Source organism: Phascolarctos cinereus, unplaced genomic scaffold (assembly GCF_003287225.1).
Source record: "Phascolarctos cinereus isolate Bilbo 61053 unplaced genomic scaffold, phaCin_HiC Scaffold_5;HRSCAF=322, whole genome shotgun sequence".
Classification (NCBI taxonomy): domain Eukaryota; kingdom Metazoa; phylum Chordata; class Mammalia; order Diprotodontia; family Phascolarctidae; genus Phascolarctos; species Phascolarctos cinereus.
The window spans coordinates 19,879,414-19,892,388 of NW_027555958.1; the positions used below are offsets into that span (position 1 = coordinate 19,879,414).

At 45.1% G+C, this 12,975-nt stretch overlaps 2 protein-coding genes across 2 annotated transcripts; both read right to left on the reverse strand.

The window, feature by feature from the left end:
• Positions 1-694: 694 nt before the first annotated feature.
• On the reverse strand, positions 695-3,559 carry CCL26 (C-C motif chemokine ligand 26). Its single transcript, XM_021005827.2, has 3 exons — positions 3,432-3,559; positions 3,198-3,312; positions 695-1,029 (listed from the first exon to the last, which is right to left on the reverse strand). Exons 1-3 carry the CDS (start codon positions 3,502-3,504, stop codon positions 930-932), a joined length of 288 nt encoding a protein of 95 aa, XP_020861486.1. The 5' UTR covers positions 3,505-3,559; the 3' UTR covers positions 695-929.
• Positions 3,560-7,031: 3,472 nt separating this feature from the next.
• On the reverse strand, positions 7,032-12,583 carry CCL24 (C-C motif chemokine ligand 24). Its single transcript, XM_021005826.2, has 3 exons — positions 12,224-12,583; positions 9,561-9,678; positions 7,032-7,681 (listed from the first exon to the last, which is right to left on the reverse strand). Exons 1-3 carry the CDS (start codon positions 12,294-12,296, stop codon positions 7,507-7,509), a joined length of 366 nt encoding a protein of 121 aa, XP_020861485.1. The 5' UTR covers positions 12,297-12,583; the 3' UTR covers positions 7,032-7,506.
• Between the last annotated feature and the right edge of the window lie 392 nt (positions 12,584-12,975).

Below are 12,975 nucleotides of genomic sequence, written 5' to 3' on the forward strand. Positions count from 1 at the left end.
GACCCTGTATCAGGCCATGAAGAGTCAGACACAACTGAAACCACTCAACAATAGTGTCTTGCACAGAGCAGGTGCTTTAACAAGAGCTTTTTGATGTATTGCTTGACTTACCAGTTGATCAACAGCAATGAACTGATTGAGCAGCCTGTCTTCCCTTTCCTTTGGTCATACGCAGTGAGAGGATAGGCAGCTAGATGGTGCTGTGACTAGGACTGGACTGAAAAGCAGGAAGATCTGAGTTCAACTGCTCCCTAGGTGCCTACCGTCTGTTTGACCCTGAGCAAGTTACTGAAACTTTTTCAGCCTCTGTTTCCTCATTATAAAATGGGAATGATAATAATACCTTCATAGAGTTGTTGTGAGGATCATGAGATAACTATGTAAAGCACTTTGCAAGCCTTAAAGTACCCTATAAATGTTAGCTATTATAATTATAGGATCATAAGTCTAGAGCTGGAAGGACCTTAGAGACCCAAGTCACTTATTTGTCAGATGAGGAAATTGAGACTCAGAAATTTAGAGCTGGAAGGGGCCTCTAGGCCAAACCCTCTCATTTGACAGATGAGAAACTCAGGTACAGCCATCTGCCAAGGTCATATGCTTAGCAAATAGCACAGCCAGAACTCAAAGCCAGGTCCCCTGAACCTGACCTCATCCCTCTTTCCACTATATCGTGTTTCAAAGGTAACACAGCTGAAGACCAACAACGTTTATTGTAATAGCATTAAGTCACAAGTCCTGTCGAAGAAGGCAACCTCTTCATAGTAAAAGCATCTGCTGCACAAGTCCACTCTCCTCCCCTCAGTCATGAAACCAAAGACTCTTCAGGCCAATCTGTGGCAATGGGTCTCTGGCCTCTTTGGGCTGCTGGGTTACTGAGCAGGCAGCAGGGATGCTGAGCCCTTCCAGCTCTGGGTGTGAGGTCAACTTCAAATAAGGACCTTCTGGGATTTCAGGGAAGCCACATATTTCTGAGTCCATTTTGCTGTGGGATTAGCACAGACTTTATGTCCTTTTATGGTGATGAATCTGTAGAGAAAAAAAAACACCTCTATCTTTTGACTGTGTCCCCATCATGGCCATAACACCAGTGATTCACAACCTTAGCTTTGTCATTTGCAAAATGCTTCCTCATAACAACCCTTTAGTGTCTTGTCCTGGACTTGGAGACAGGACAGGCTCTGGAGTCAGTGGACCTGGGTTCAAATGCTGCTCTGCCTCTAATGTTTACTCCCCATGTGACCTTGGTCATCTAAGCCTCCCAGGACCCCATTGTCCTCACCTGTAAAAGAAAGGACTTCCGAGGGCCCTTCCATATCTAGTGCTACGAGTCTTATTTTATTTTAAATACTAAAATTTAAATACACAATAAGAAAAGAAAAAAGCATATTATAAACTTAAATATTAAAACTTAAACACAAAATAAGAAAAGAAAACATGTCATGTGTACAGCAGAACATAAAAGAATTCAAAATATATAGCAATAAGTTTCTATTTCAAGAAAGCCTATGTAATAAATGCTATGCATTGTGCTGAGAGCTGTCCATCTTTTCTTTATTTCCTTGAAAGTTTTCTTTTGTTCTCTGCCGTGCACTTTTTACTTTCTTCTTTTTCCCCCTCCCTCCCCTCCCTCCCCACTACAATTAAGCATGAATATATTTATATATAGATATATACATACACATATACATATGTACACATACATATATACATACATACATAAACATCTACTTTTCCTAACAAATTCTACTCTCTCTCTCTCTCTCTCTCTCTCTCTCTCTCTCTCTCTCTCTCTCTCTTTGGTGAGGCAATTGGGTTGTGACCTGCCTAGGATCACATAGCTAGCGTCACGTGTCTGTGGCCAGATACAAATTCTACTCTTGATCTTTGTTTTATATTTGTGCATATCTCTTATTTCCTATCCCTCCACATTGCTCTACTTTACTTCTACCTTGCTTTCTTATTACTTACCCTATACTCCTCTCTCGGGATCCTTCCTTTATCTTCCCTTTCCCATAAATCTAAACACCCTTCTATGCCCCCCTTTGACCTGTTTCCTCACCTTCCCCTCTAAAGATCCCTCCCTTATCCTGCCAAGGATCCTTCTCTTATCTCCCCCATTCCCATTAATCTAACCATCCTTCCATACCCCTCATTAAGCTAGTCCCTCCTCTCCCCCTCTACGGAGCCTCTCCTATCCTCTCCCCCCTCCCTATCCCCTTAGCATTTTATTTCTTTCTGAATTTAGAACACTTTTATACTCTTCTAGCTATGTATGTATTGTTCCCTCTTGAACCCATTCCGAATGAAAGCAGGTTTCCAGAGCTACCAGCCCTCCTCCCCCATCTAATTCCTCTGTGTCGGTTCTTCCTCTCATATCTCATTTGTACAGCTATGATTGTATAATCCTGAATCACTTACCATTCCAAGGCCTCAGTTTCCCCCTCTGTAAAATGAAGCGGTTGGATTAGATGATCTCTAACATTCCTTCCAGCTCTATGCTGATGATCTATTACTTCACTGTCATACAAGAGTTCTCCTCCCCATCCCATCCTACCCCCAGCTTTCCCAGAACACATTCAGGTTGCATATACTCCAACCCTAAACCCAGAGGGAAAATTAGACCCCTATAACTTTCCCATGGGAAAACTAGGTGGTGCAGTAGATAGAGCCCTGGGCTTGAAATCAGGAAGATCTGAGCTCAAATCCATTCTCAGACACTTACTAGCTGTGTGACCCTGGGCGAGTTACTTAACCCTGTTTGCCTCAGTTTCCTCATCTGTAAAATAGGAACATACTAGAGAAGGAGATGGCAAACCACTCTAGTGTCTTTGCCAAGAAAAAGAGTCAGACACAGCTCAACAACAATGCAACTTACAAACTTACAAAACAACACAACTCTCCTAGAAGCAGCTGTAGTTTCTTAGAAATGCCACATAAAGATAGAAGCTAGACCAGGCGGCATCATCAATACATCGGTCCTGTACTCAGGGAGATTAAGTGACTTAGGATCATAGAATTCTTATCCCCATTTTGCAGATAATAGAGGAACAAATAGGGAAAGTGACTTGCCCACCATTCCATTTTGGAGGTGGGATAGGAATGAATGAGAAGCACCCTGCCTGGTCACAAGGTTGCTTTGTCTTCGGCATCTCTGAGCCCCTCTCCCCATCCTCCAGGCCAGAAGACATACTCACATGACAGCAGATAGAGAGCAGCTGCTTTTGGCGAGTTCATAGGTCCGTACAAACTTCCTGGCAATGGGTCTGGAGCTGTATCTTTCACAGCAGTACCTGGCAATGTTACTGCCTCCTAAAAAACCAAGCCAGACAGACTTTGGACATGCCCCATCCTCCTCATCACTTTCTCCTAGCACCCAGCCCTAAGAGAAAAGAAAGGCACTTCAGGGAGCAGCCAGGGAGCAGCCTTACGTATGGCAGTCTGGACTGTGGAGCAGAGGACACCGGCCAAGAAGACACAGAGAACTATCCTGGAGACTCTCATGATTTTTCAGTGTTCCTTCAAACCCTGCCAGGCTTGACAATAGTCCCAAGGCTGAGGCTGACCTTCTTTTTATTAGGGAAGGGGCTCCCTGGAGAGATTTCCTGAGAATATTGTGTTTGAGAATGACGTCAAGGAATTCACACACTTTTCCTAAGCTACAGAGCCTCACCCTTGCCAGGTATGAGCAGCCAGAGGTCAACCGGCTATACCAGTCAAGGGGAGGGCATAGAGGTGGGAGAATGGAAACTGTCAGAGTAGTTGCAAGTAGTGGGAACAAGGACAGATGGTCTCAGGGCCTGTGCTCTCTGTTTCATCCCATTGCTGTCCAATGTCTGAGCCAAGGGACTTTTGGAAGGTCATTGCAACTTCTGGGGAAGCAAATGGGGGAGTCCTCAGCAACTCTACTCAAAGCAGTCAACCCAGCCTTGCTTCATTGTTTAATAAGGCTTAGGGTTTTTTAAAAAAAAATTTTAATTTTTTTTTTTACATTTTGGATAGAATGATAGGCTGGGAGTTCCAAAAACTGGTTCTAGATTCTGACACTTACTAACTGGAAGTCTTAACCCAGGTGTAGGGGAACCTATGGCTTTGAGGCCACATGTGGCCCTCTAGGTCCTCAAGTGTAGCCCTTTGAGTGAATCCAAACTTCACAGAACAAATCCCCTTAATAAAAGGATTCATTCTGTAAAACTTGGATTCCATCAGAAGGCTGCCCCCAAGGACCCAGAAGGCCACATGTGGCCTCAAGGCCCAGGTTCCCCACTCCTACCTTAACCTGTCTGAGCCTCTGTAAAATGTAGCCTCTAAGGGTCCTCCCCAAAGTGCTCTGGAGCAGGGAAATGACACGATCAGGCATGTACCTTAGAAAGTTATTTTGGCAACTGTGTAGAGGATAGATTAGGTTATGCAGGTCACTGAAGGCAAGGAGATCAGCTGAGGGCTATAACAATATTTTAGGCGAGAGGTGATTGGGACCTAGGTAGTAAGGCTGTGTGAGTAGAGAGAGGGGGGAATATGTGAGAGAGAGGTCACAGAGACTGAATTGACATGACTTGGCCATTGATTGGTTGTGAGGAATGAGGGAGAAGGAAAAGACCCTAACCCTCTTTACAGATAGACCCCTAACTCCATTTACTGAGACCTAGATCTAGCCTGTAGAGTTGCACAAGGTGTCCTCAATCCAAGGTGCTCGGTAAAAACAGGAATGGTTCAATGCAGCCCATCTACATCACTGGCAGCACCATTTAGAGCCCACACTCCACTGATGAGATGCCAAAAGTACTTTGTTCCCTTGCAAAGCCACTGGCCTGAGGTCTCCAGGTTGGCTGAAATTTGAGGAGGGGGGAAGAGAGAGGGAATGTTCCAGCAGGACGAGTCTTCTGAGGATATTCCCAAATGAGACCTTGCCAACATTTTATGAGGCCCTCCCAGCCTTCTTTCCTCTTTTTGTATGATCTCCCCTCTCTGCTAAGCCCCTCTGGTGAAGGTCATCTCCCCATCAGCTTGAGGGGACCTACTTCCTGGGATGGTCTCCATGTCTCCAGGTTGAGATCTGAAACCATTAGGAAACAGGTCCCCAAAGGCAGACTACGAAGGCATGTATCCTGCAGTCCCACCTCAGCTCCACTGTTCATTGTACATTTGTCCTTGGGTGGGTCCTTAAACCTCAGTTTCCCCACCTCTACGCAGCCTCACCCTCATGCAGGTTGGGAAAGCAGCAGCCCCTCAGGCCCTCGCACCTCAGAACCAGCTTCCCACAGGCAGCTTCAGGCAGCTGCAGCAGAGACTAAATCCCTCTCCTCACTCTCCCAGAAGCCACCACTTTACTGAGATTGAGCAACAGTGGATCTTTTTAATGTGCTTCTCTGAGCACTATAAAGTTTTACACAAAATGAGTGCCAAGTGACTTTTGGGGGTAGTGGAAAGTTTTGAGGGAGTGAACTGTTCAAATAATAATAGCTAGGACTTCTAGAGCATCTTAAGGTTTGCAAAATGCTTTCCACACAATATTTCATTTGCTCCTGAGAGCAACCCTGTGAGGCAAGTGATATTATTAGCCTCGTGTTATAGATGAGGAAACTGAGGCGCAGAAAGATGACATGACTCGCCCAGGGTCACACAGTCTGGGAATGTCTGAGGCGTGATTTGAACTCGTCGAGTCTGACTCTGAATCCTGCACATTTACCCCCCACAGCAGCTAATTGCAAAAGGAGCCTTTTGGCAAATCCTCTCAAAAACAAACAGTGGCTTCTTCTCTGAGATGGGGAAATCCGACTTTCAGATTATCTATCAGAAAACTGCTAGTGAAAACATGCCCGTGGACCTTCTCTCAGCCCCGTCTCAACCAAAGTTCAGTTTATTTCGTTCAATAACCATTTATTAAACAGTCATTCAATAAAAGGCACTGGGCTGGAGTTGCAGATACAAAGATACAAAGGAAGGAAATAGAGGTCTTGACCTCAAGGGACTTACATTCTAGGAAAAGGGATAAGATATATATATATATAATACACAAATAACTATAATATAAGTTATAATATAAGAAGTTCACAGAAATTAACCCTCTCCCCCCATAAATACTGTAACTCCACACCCTCAAGTTGTCCTGATTGCCCATCTTGCTGGACTTCGTTTTTCTCATCTGTTAAATGAGGCCATTGGACAAGGTCACCTCCAGGTCTATTCTAGGTTATGATTCTACCTCCGACTTTTATTAGCTGTGTGACCATAGGGAGGTCATGGCCTCTCTCTGCCTCAGTTTCCTCATCTGTAAAATGTAAAATGCCACTCTAATGATATCATGATCCCTGAGGGGATAACTTTTCAGGTCCCCCAAGCCCAAACTCAAAGTAACAGCTACATGGAGAGGCCCCAGACAAGGCTCACTTAGGGTCTGGCCCAAGAGTGTCCACGGAGCCTCTGTCTCCCTGATAACATGTGACTACTGCTTCAGGCACATCAATAATCCAGTGTCTTGCACATTTCTTTTTCTTCCAGTCTTGTGATCTCTTGGGAGCGGGACCATCTGGTGTAGAAATTCCCTTCAGTGACTGAGGTGGCAACTTGTCTTAGAGAACTGCATGGGGGTACTTAGAAACAGAGCAACTCATGCAGGGTCCTTGCCAGTATGGGGGGGGGGGCTACGAACCCAGGTCTTCCTGACTCTAAGCTTAACCCTATATCCTCTAGGCCATATTTTCTCTCACTCTGCTCATGGTGGACAATCAAGCAAGTCAATCAATAATGTTTGTTACTACTCTGAGTCAGGTGCCTACAATGAAATAATCTATGTTTCTAGAGAAAGAGCTTATAAATTGGGGCTTCTAGAGCATTTCTACAAGCCTCTGTGTCAAGAGGGGCAAGGATTCCACCCTGTCAATGGTACAAGAGTAACCAAGGCATCCTTTCCCAGTGAAATCCTCGTCTCCCTTCCTCCCCTCACACCGCCCCCCCCCCCCAGGACTGGGGCCATTGACTGCAGAGCCGGGGGTTAGGATGGAAAGAAAGAGTCTATGTTGATGGAACAGTTGAAAGTAGAAAAAAGCAGTTTATCTACATCATCTCATTTGGTAACCAGCACAGGACATTAGCGATGGAAGAGATCATAGAGATCACCCGTCAGGCCATAACTGGAGCCAGAGGCCCTGGTCTGAACCCCAGTTCTGCCAACTCATGACTTCAGCTAAGTCTCTCTGGGCCTCAGTTTCCTCCTCTCTAAAATGAAGCGGAGGAAGGGTGGCTCGGTGGCTTCTAGGTGCTTCTAAATCTAGATCTCTGATTCCATTGATCTTACAGAGGAGGAGGAAGGGACCTGGCCTAGAGAGCAAAGAGGACTTGCTTTGGGTCACATGGGTGGCAAATTGGCATCTGGGAACCTGGGAGGTACAAAGTATTAGCCATCTACTCTGATGATGGTCCAGCTGAGAGAGAAGGAGGAAGACCACCTTCTCCACCACCCATTCCATCCCACCAGGCAGCTGGCCAGTAGATACCATCCCCATCCTAGTGATCCATGGTGGTGCTGTTAGAAGATGGCTTCTTGCGGCGGTTTTTCAAGGCCTTTGGCCCAGCCCCCAGGGACAGCTTGGCCTTCTTAGCATCTATCATCTTCATGCGATCCTTGACCCACTGCCCTGTGGGGTCAGCACAGATTTGTCGGTTGGCTTTGGTGGTAAAGCTATAGGGGAAGGAACAACAGATGATCAGAGACAGAAGGAAATTTGGGGATACCCCAAATTAAATCATCTCATTTCATAAAAGAGAAAACCTGGAGGAAAGAGAAAGAAAGATAATAAAGGGAAGAAGAAAGAAAGAAAGAAAGAAAGAAAGAAAGAAAGAAAGAAAGAAAGAAAGAAAGAGAGAAAGAAAAAGAAAGGAGAGAGGGAAAGAAGGAGGGAGGAAGAGAAAATCATACATTAAAGGTGAATATCTTGGGGAATATATGATAAATATGGAGAAAGGAGACTTGATCAAGAAATGGACTGGAATGAAAACCAAAACTGTTATCAGTGTGATCTGATAATAATGATGACCTCAAAATCCTAACCTTGAAGAGAAGGGAGCACTTAGCACCTGAAGGAAAGGAGAGGGGGGGGAGGGAGGGAGGAAGAGATGAAGGTGGAGGATGCAAAGAGGGGAAAGGGTGAAGAAGGGGAGGGGACTAACTTCCTGGCCTCCACAATCTCAAGGGGACTGCCCCTGGCCACCACATTTCACCCAGGTCATAATGGAAAACTTAGAATGTGATGGAAAATAACTGTACCATAAAAAATGATACATAAAATGAAATCTGGAGTGATTTAGAGGAAGTGGTGCAGTAAGAAACATGTCCCACACCCGTTGTCCATGAAGACATTATAAATAAGAAGATAGCTATGAAAACCCATAGGAAGCAGGTGGAAAAGAAGCTCCAGATCCAAGATCTGCTAGGGCCTTTCAAGTTCATCAGGTCCTTTTTACAGATAAGAGAAGCTGGCATACGGAATTAGGTGACTTGCCCAGAGTCATATAGCTAGTAAGTAGCTGGGGTAGAATTCAAACCCAGACCTTCCTGACTTAAGCCCAGCACTCTGTCTTTTGCAACACAGATTTCCTAGTTTTGTCCATCATTCACTAGCTGGGAGGCTTGAAGCAAGTCCCTTGCCCTCTCTGGGCTCATTTTTCTCTGTAAAAGGAAGGGGTTTAAGCAGATTTCCTCTAAGCTTCCTTCCAGCTTTAGGAACCTACAACCAATTCTTTTTCACTGGGTGTATGAGAAGCCACAGAGTCATGTAGGGTAGTCACCTTAGCTCCATAGTCTGGCCTCCTGGGGTTGCATAACTTACTCTGGGGCAGAAGAAGCCACCCTATAACACCCCTCCTCAGTCAATAGACCCAATGGATCAATCAACATTTACTAAATAGCCAGGCCCTGTGCAACAGCAATGGTAATAACAAGTGACCTTGGATAAGTCACTAAAACCTCTTTTGCCTCAGTTTCTTCAATTGTCAAATGGGGATAATAGTAGCACCTCCCTCCCAGGGAGGATCAAATGAGTTAATATTTGTAAAGCTCTTGGCATGGTGCCTGGCCCATAGTAGGTGCTATGTAATAGCTAGCTCTTATTGTTATTAAATGAGTGAAACAGTTCCTGTCTTCAAGGAGTTTACATTCTAATGGGAGGAATACAACACATTTAGAGATAAGTAAATAGGGGACAGATACAAAATGATTTAGGTGTAAGGGGAGCCTTCTAGGCATGGTAGACAGCCTGTGCCATGACATGGAAGAGGGATACAGAATATTACATGGAGGTGACCTCCAGGGAGCCATTAGGACTGAATAAATTTGGTGGTTGTATGGAAGTTGGGTAGAGTAGAGGAGAGATTGGAGACCTTTTTGGAGGCTTTTGAAGGCCTAAACTAAGATGAGCATATGAGTGTTGAGAACAGGATGGGTGGGAGAGATGCTGGGGAGGGAGAATCAAGATGAGGTGATGAATTGATTGGTTACAGAGTCCAGGAGAGTGAAGAGGAGAAGCCCGAATGATTCGTAGGCCCAGGACCAAAACACTCACATCACTCCAGGCATGGAGCAGGCACTCCGATTGGTCACTTGGTAGCTGGCCACCAGGCTTGAGGGGATTGCCTTCTGTATGTAGTTCACACAACAAGTCGAGGGAATGACCGCAGCTCCTAGAAGACAGAATGAGAGGGTTTCCTCTCCTTTCTCTCTGTGTCTGCTTTAGGGGCTTTGGTGCTCAGACCCCTAGCTAGGACTTCAATTTAATTCAGCAAGAAGCACCTACTGGGTAAGTGCCACTGGAAATGCAAACATGAAACAAGATACTGCCATTTCCCCAGGAAAGCGTACACTTCAGTGTCGGGGTGAGACATGATGCCACAGAACCGAGCCCAGATCCCAGCCCCTACGCCTAAGTAGTACAGTTAGGCGATGTGATGGGCAGAGCACTGAACCTGAAGCCAGGAAGACCTGAGTTCAAATCCGACCTTCTATGCGTGACCCTGGGTGGGTCATTTAACCTCTATCTGCACCAGTCTGTAAAATGGGGATAATAATAGCACCTACCTCACAGAGTTGTCACGAGGATCAAATGAGATAATGTATGTAAAGTGCTTAGCACAGTGCCTGGCACATAGTAGGTGCCTAATAAATGCTTATTTCCCTTCTCCTTCCCTCCCTTCCTTCCTACTATTTTGTTCCCATCTCCAGTGTGGTAAAAAGAAAGGTTTCTAGGTTTAGAGCCAGGGAATCTGGTTGTACTCCTGGCTCTAAGTCATTTCACTTCTCCAGGTCTCAGCTTCTTCAATTGTAAAATAATGAGTGGGATGGAACTCTAAATTTGCCTACAGGTCTAGATTGTGAACTTGGCGTCAGGAAAACTCAAGTTCAAATTCTTCCTGAGATATTGACTATGTGAGCATGGACAAGGTCACTTCATCTCTGTTTGCCTCAGTTTCCTCATCTAGACGCCTTCAGGAAACTGCAAAGCTCTTTTAACACTAGAAGGACCTGGCACATTAATTGATACAGACTTAAAAAAAAAATTTTACTGTGATTTACTGTAAATTCTCCTGTCTGTATAAGCACACATTAAATGTGAATAATTACAGGCAGATATTATAATTTCTCTTTGAAATACAATTTTTCACCCTACTATTTCTAGTTTCTTTCTTATGGAGAAAAAAAAATGTTGAAGCGTGGTCCTTCAAGGTACTTTTCCCCCCTGCTCTTTCAGTGAGTAATCAGGATTAAGTGACTTGTTTGGGGTCACACAGCTACTAAGCATCAGGTGTCTGAGTTCAGATTTGAACTCAGGTCCTCCTGACTCCACGGCCAGTGCACTATCCACTGCACCGCCTAGCTGCCCCCTTCAAGGTACTCTTGAATTCCAGTGCTTCTCCAAGGCCCCCAAGTCACAAGCAAAAGCCCATCTTTAAAAAACCAGTATTCTGTCTGTCTTGCTGTATGGCAGCAAGACCTGGAATGCAACAGAAGAGAATGGAGAGGTACACAATGGGGGTGGGTGGACTAAAGCTCAGAGAGAGCAAATAACCTGTTGGACCCAGAATTCAGCAGGAAGAGGCTGATCTAATGGGGACAGCAACAGCACCCTCCTTACAGAGTGGTTGCGATGATTGAACAAGATAATGCCTAGAAAGTGCCTTGCAAATCTTAAGGCACGTGTAAATAGCTTTCTGGATCAGTAGTAGTAGTAGGATCAGTAGTGGTAGTAGTAGTAGTAGTAGTAGTAGTAGTAGTAGTAGTAGTAGTGGCAGTAGTAGTAGTGGTGGCAGTAGTAGTAGTAGTAGTAGTAGTAGTAGTAGTAGTAGTAGTAGTAGTGGCAGTAGTAGTAGTGGCAGTAGTAGTAGTGGTGGCAGTAGTAGTAGTAGTAGTAGTAGTAGTAGTAGTAGTAGTGGCAGTAGTAGTAGTGGTGGCAGTAGTAGTAGTAGTAGTAGTAGTAGTAGTAGTGGCAGTAGTAGTAGTGGTGGCAGTAGTGGCAGTAGTGGCAGCAGTAGTAGCAGTAATAGTAGTAGTAGTAGTAGTGGCAGTAGTGGCAGCAGTAGTAGCAGTAATAGTAGTAGTAGTAGTAGTGGCAGTAGTGGCAGTAGTGGCAGCAGTAGTAGCAGTAATAGTAGTAGTAGTAGTAGTAGCAATAACACCTCACACCTCCTGTTCCTTCTCTTTTCCCCTGCTGTCTGCCTACTTCTCTTCCCTCCGCTCCCTCCCTGAGTCTAGTTGACTTCCCATGGAATCACAGGATATCAGAATGGAAGGGACCTTAGAGACTAGCTAGTCTAACCCTCTCATTTTACAGGTGAGGAAACTGAGGTTCCGGTTGGGTGGGGATTTACTCAAGGTAATGGTGAACCATAATTAGAACCCAGGGCTCTTGACTTCGAATACAGTTGCTTTTCCCCATTGCATTGGTATAGCAGGGATGCTTTGGTACAGCAATGCATGCTGTGGCCTGACCCTGCTCCCCAGCACTTAGCCTTTCTATTCCTGGCTCTTACTCCCCCTCTCCATCCCAGTCCCCAACACTTGGCCATTCCATTCAACTCTGCAGATCTCATACCAAGCACACTAAGTCTATCCCACTCTATATCCCTACGCTCTTTGTCTCAGGAAGCAGAGGTCATGCTACCCATACCTTCAGCACAGGGAGGGGAGGAGAGGAGAAGAGAGGAAAGGCAAGTAGAAGGAATTCCATCTTACCTGCTGCAAAGGCAGTTGGACAACAGATAACCATAAGTAAGAGGTGAAGCAGAATCATTACGGAAGCCTTCATGGTCTTTTCAGGGGAGAAGATATCGAGGAATGGACCTAGGGGTTTTTGTAAATAGTTAAATACTTATAAAAAATTTTAAAACAGAACAAAACCAAACCAGATAGGAGAACCCTAGGTAATGTGCTACTCTTGCTCCTCTGACTTCTCACTGGATTCTCCACTCCTTTTATAGTTCTCCAATAAAGAGGAAATATCCTTTCTCGTGAATTAAAGAATCCCCAGTGTTTTGCCACCCAAGAAAAGGGAAGTTGGAGGTGGGGCTGAATCAAGCAGTTTACTTTGGGCACCACTGAAAAAGACCTGATCCGGGAGATTCTAAACCTCATTTTTTCCATCATCAGGGGGTGGTCCTTGGCAGGATTTCCTCCTCAAGAGTTGGGCTGGCTCCAGCTGGTTAATCATTGGAATCAAGTACCCAGAAACTCAGCCCTTCTTGCATTCCTAATGACACTTAGGAGACAGTTTGAATTAAAGCAAGTTGGCTGCTATTGGCTTGGGAAAGGTTCATAGGTTCATAAATCTAGAGCCAGAAGTCATCTTAGAGTTCCATAGAATGATTTCCTTTGTTTTTCAGGTGAAGGAAACTGGGGAGGTTGACCAAGGTCACCCAGGTACTAGTGGAAGGAAGAGTGGAGCTTGAACTCTGGTCCCTGCTCCAAATTCAGAGCTGTTTCCACTG

Coding starts and splice junctions, on each gene's coding strand:
- CCL26 (XM_021005827.2), bottom strand. CDS start 3,504: ATGAGAGTCTCCAGGATAGTTCTCTGTGTCTTCTTGGCCGGTGTCCTC. Junction 3,313..3,431: donor CACAGTCCAGACTGCCATAC/GTAAGGCTGCTC, acceptor TTGGTTTTTTAG/GAGGCAGTAACATTGCCAGG. Junction 1,030..3,197: donor TGCTCTCTATCTGCTGTCAT/GTGAGTATGTCT, acceptor TTTTCTCTACAG/ATTCATCACCATAAAAGGAC.
- CCL24 (XM_021005826.2), bottom strand. CDS start 12,296: ATGAAGGCTTCCGTAATGATTCTGCTTCACCTCTTACTTATGGTTATC. Junction 9,679..12,223: donor TCCAACTGCCTTTGCAGCAG/GTAAGATGGAAT, acceptor TCTGTCTTCTAG/GAGCTGCGGTCATTCCCTCG. Junction 7,682..9,560: donor TGCTCCATGCCTGGAGTGAT/GTGAGTGTTTTG, acceptor CTTCCCCTATAG/CTTTACCACCAAAGCCAACC.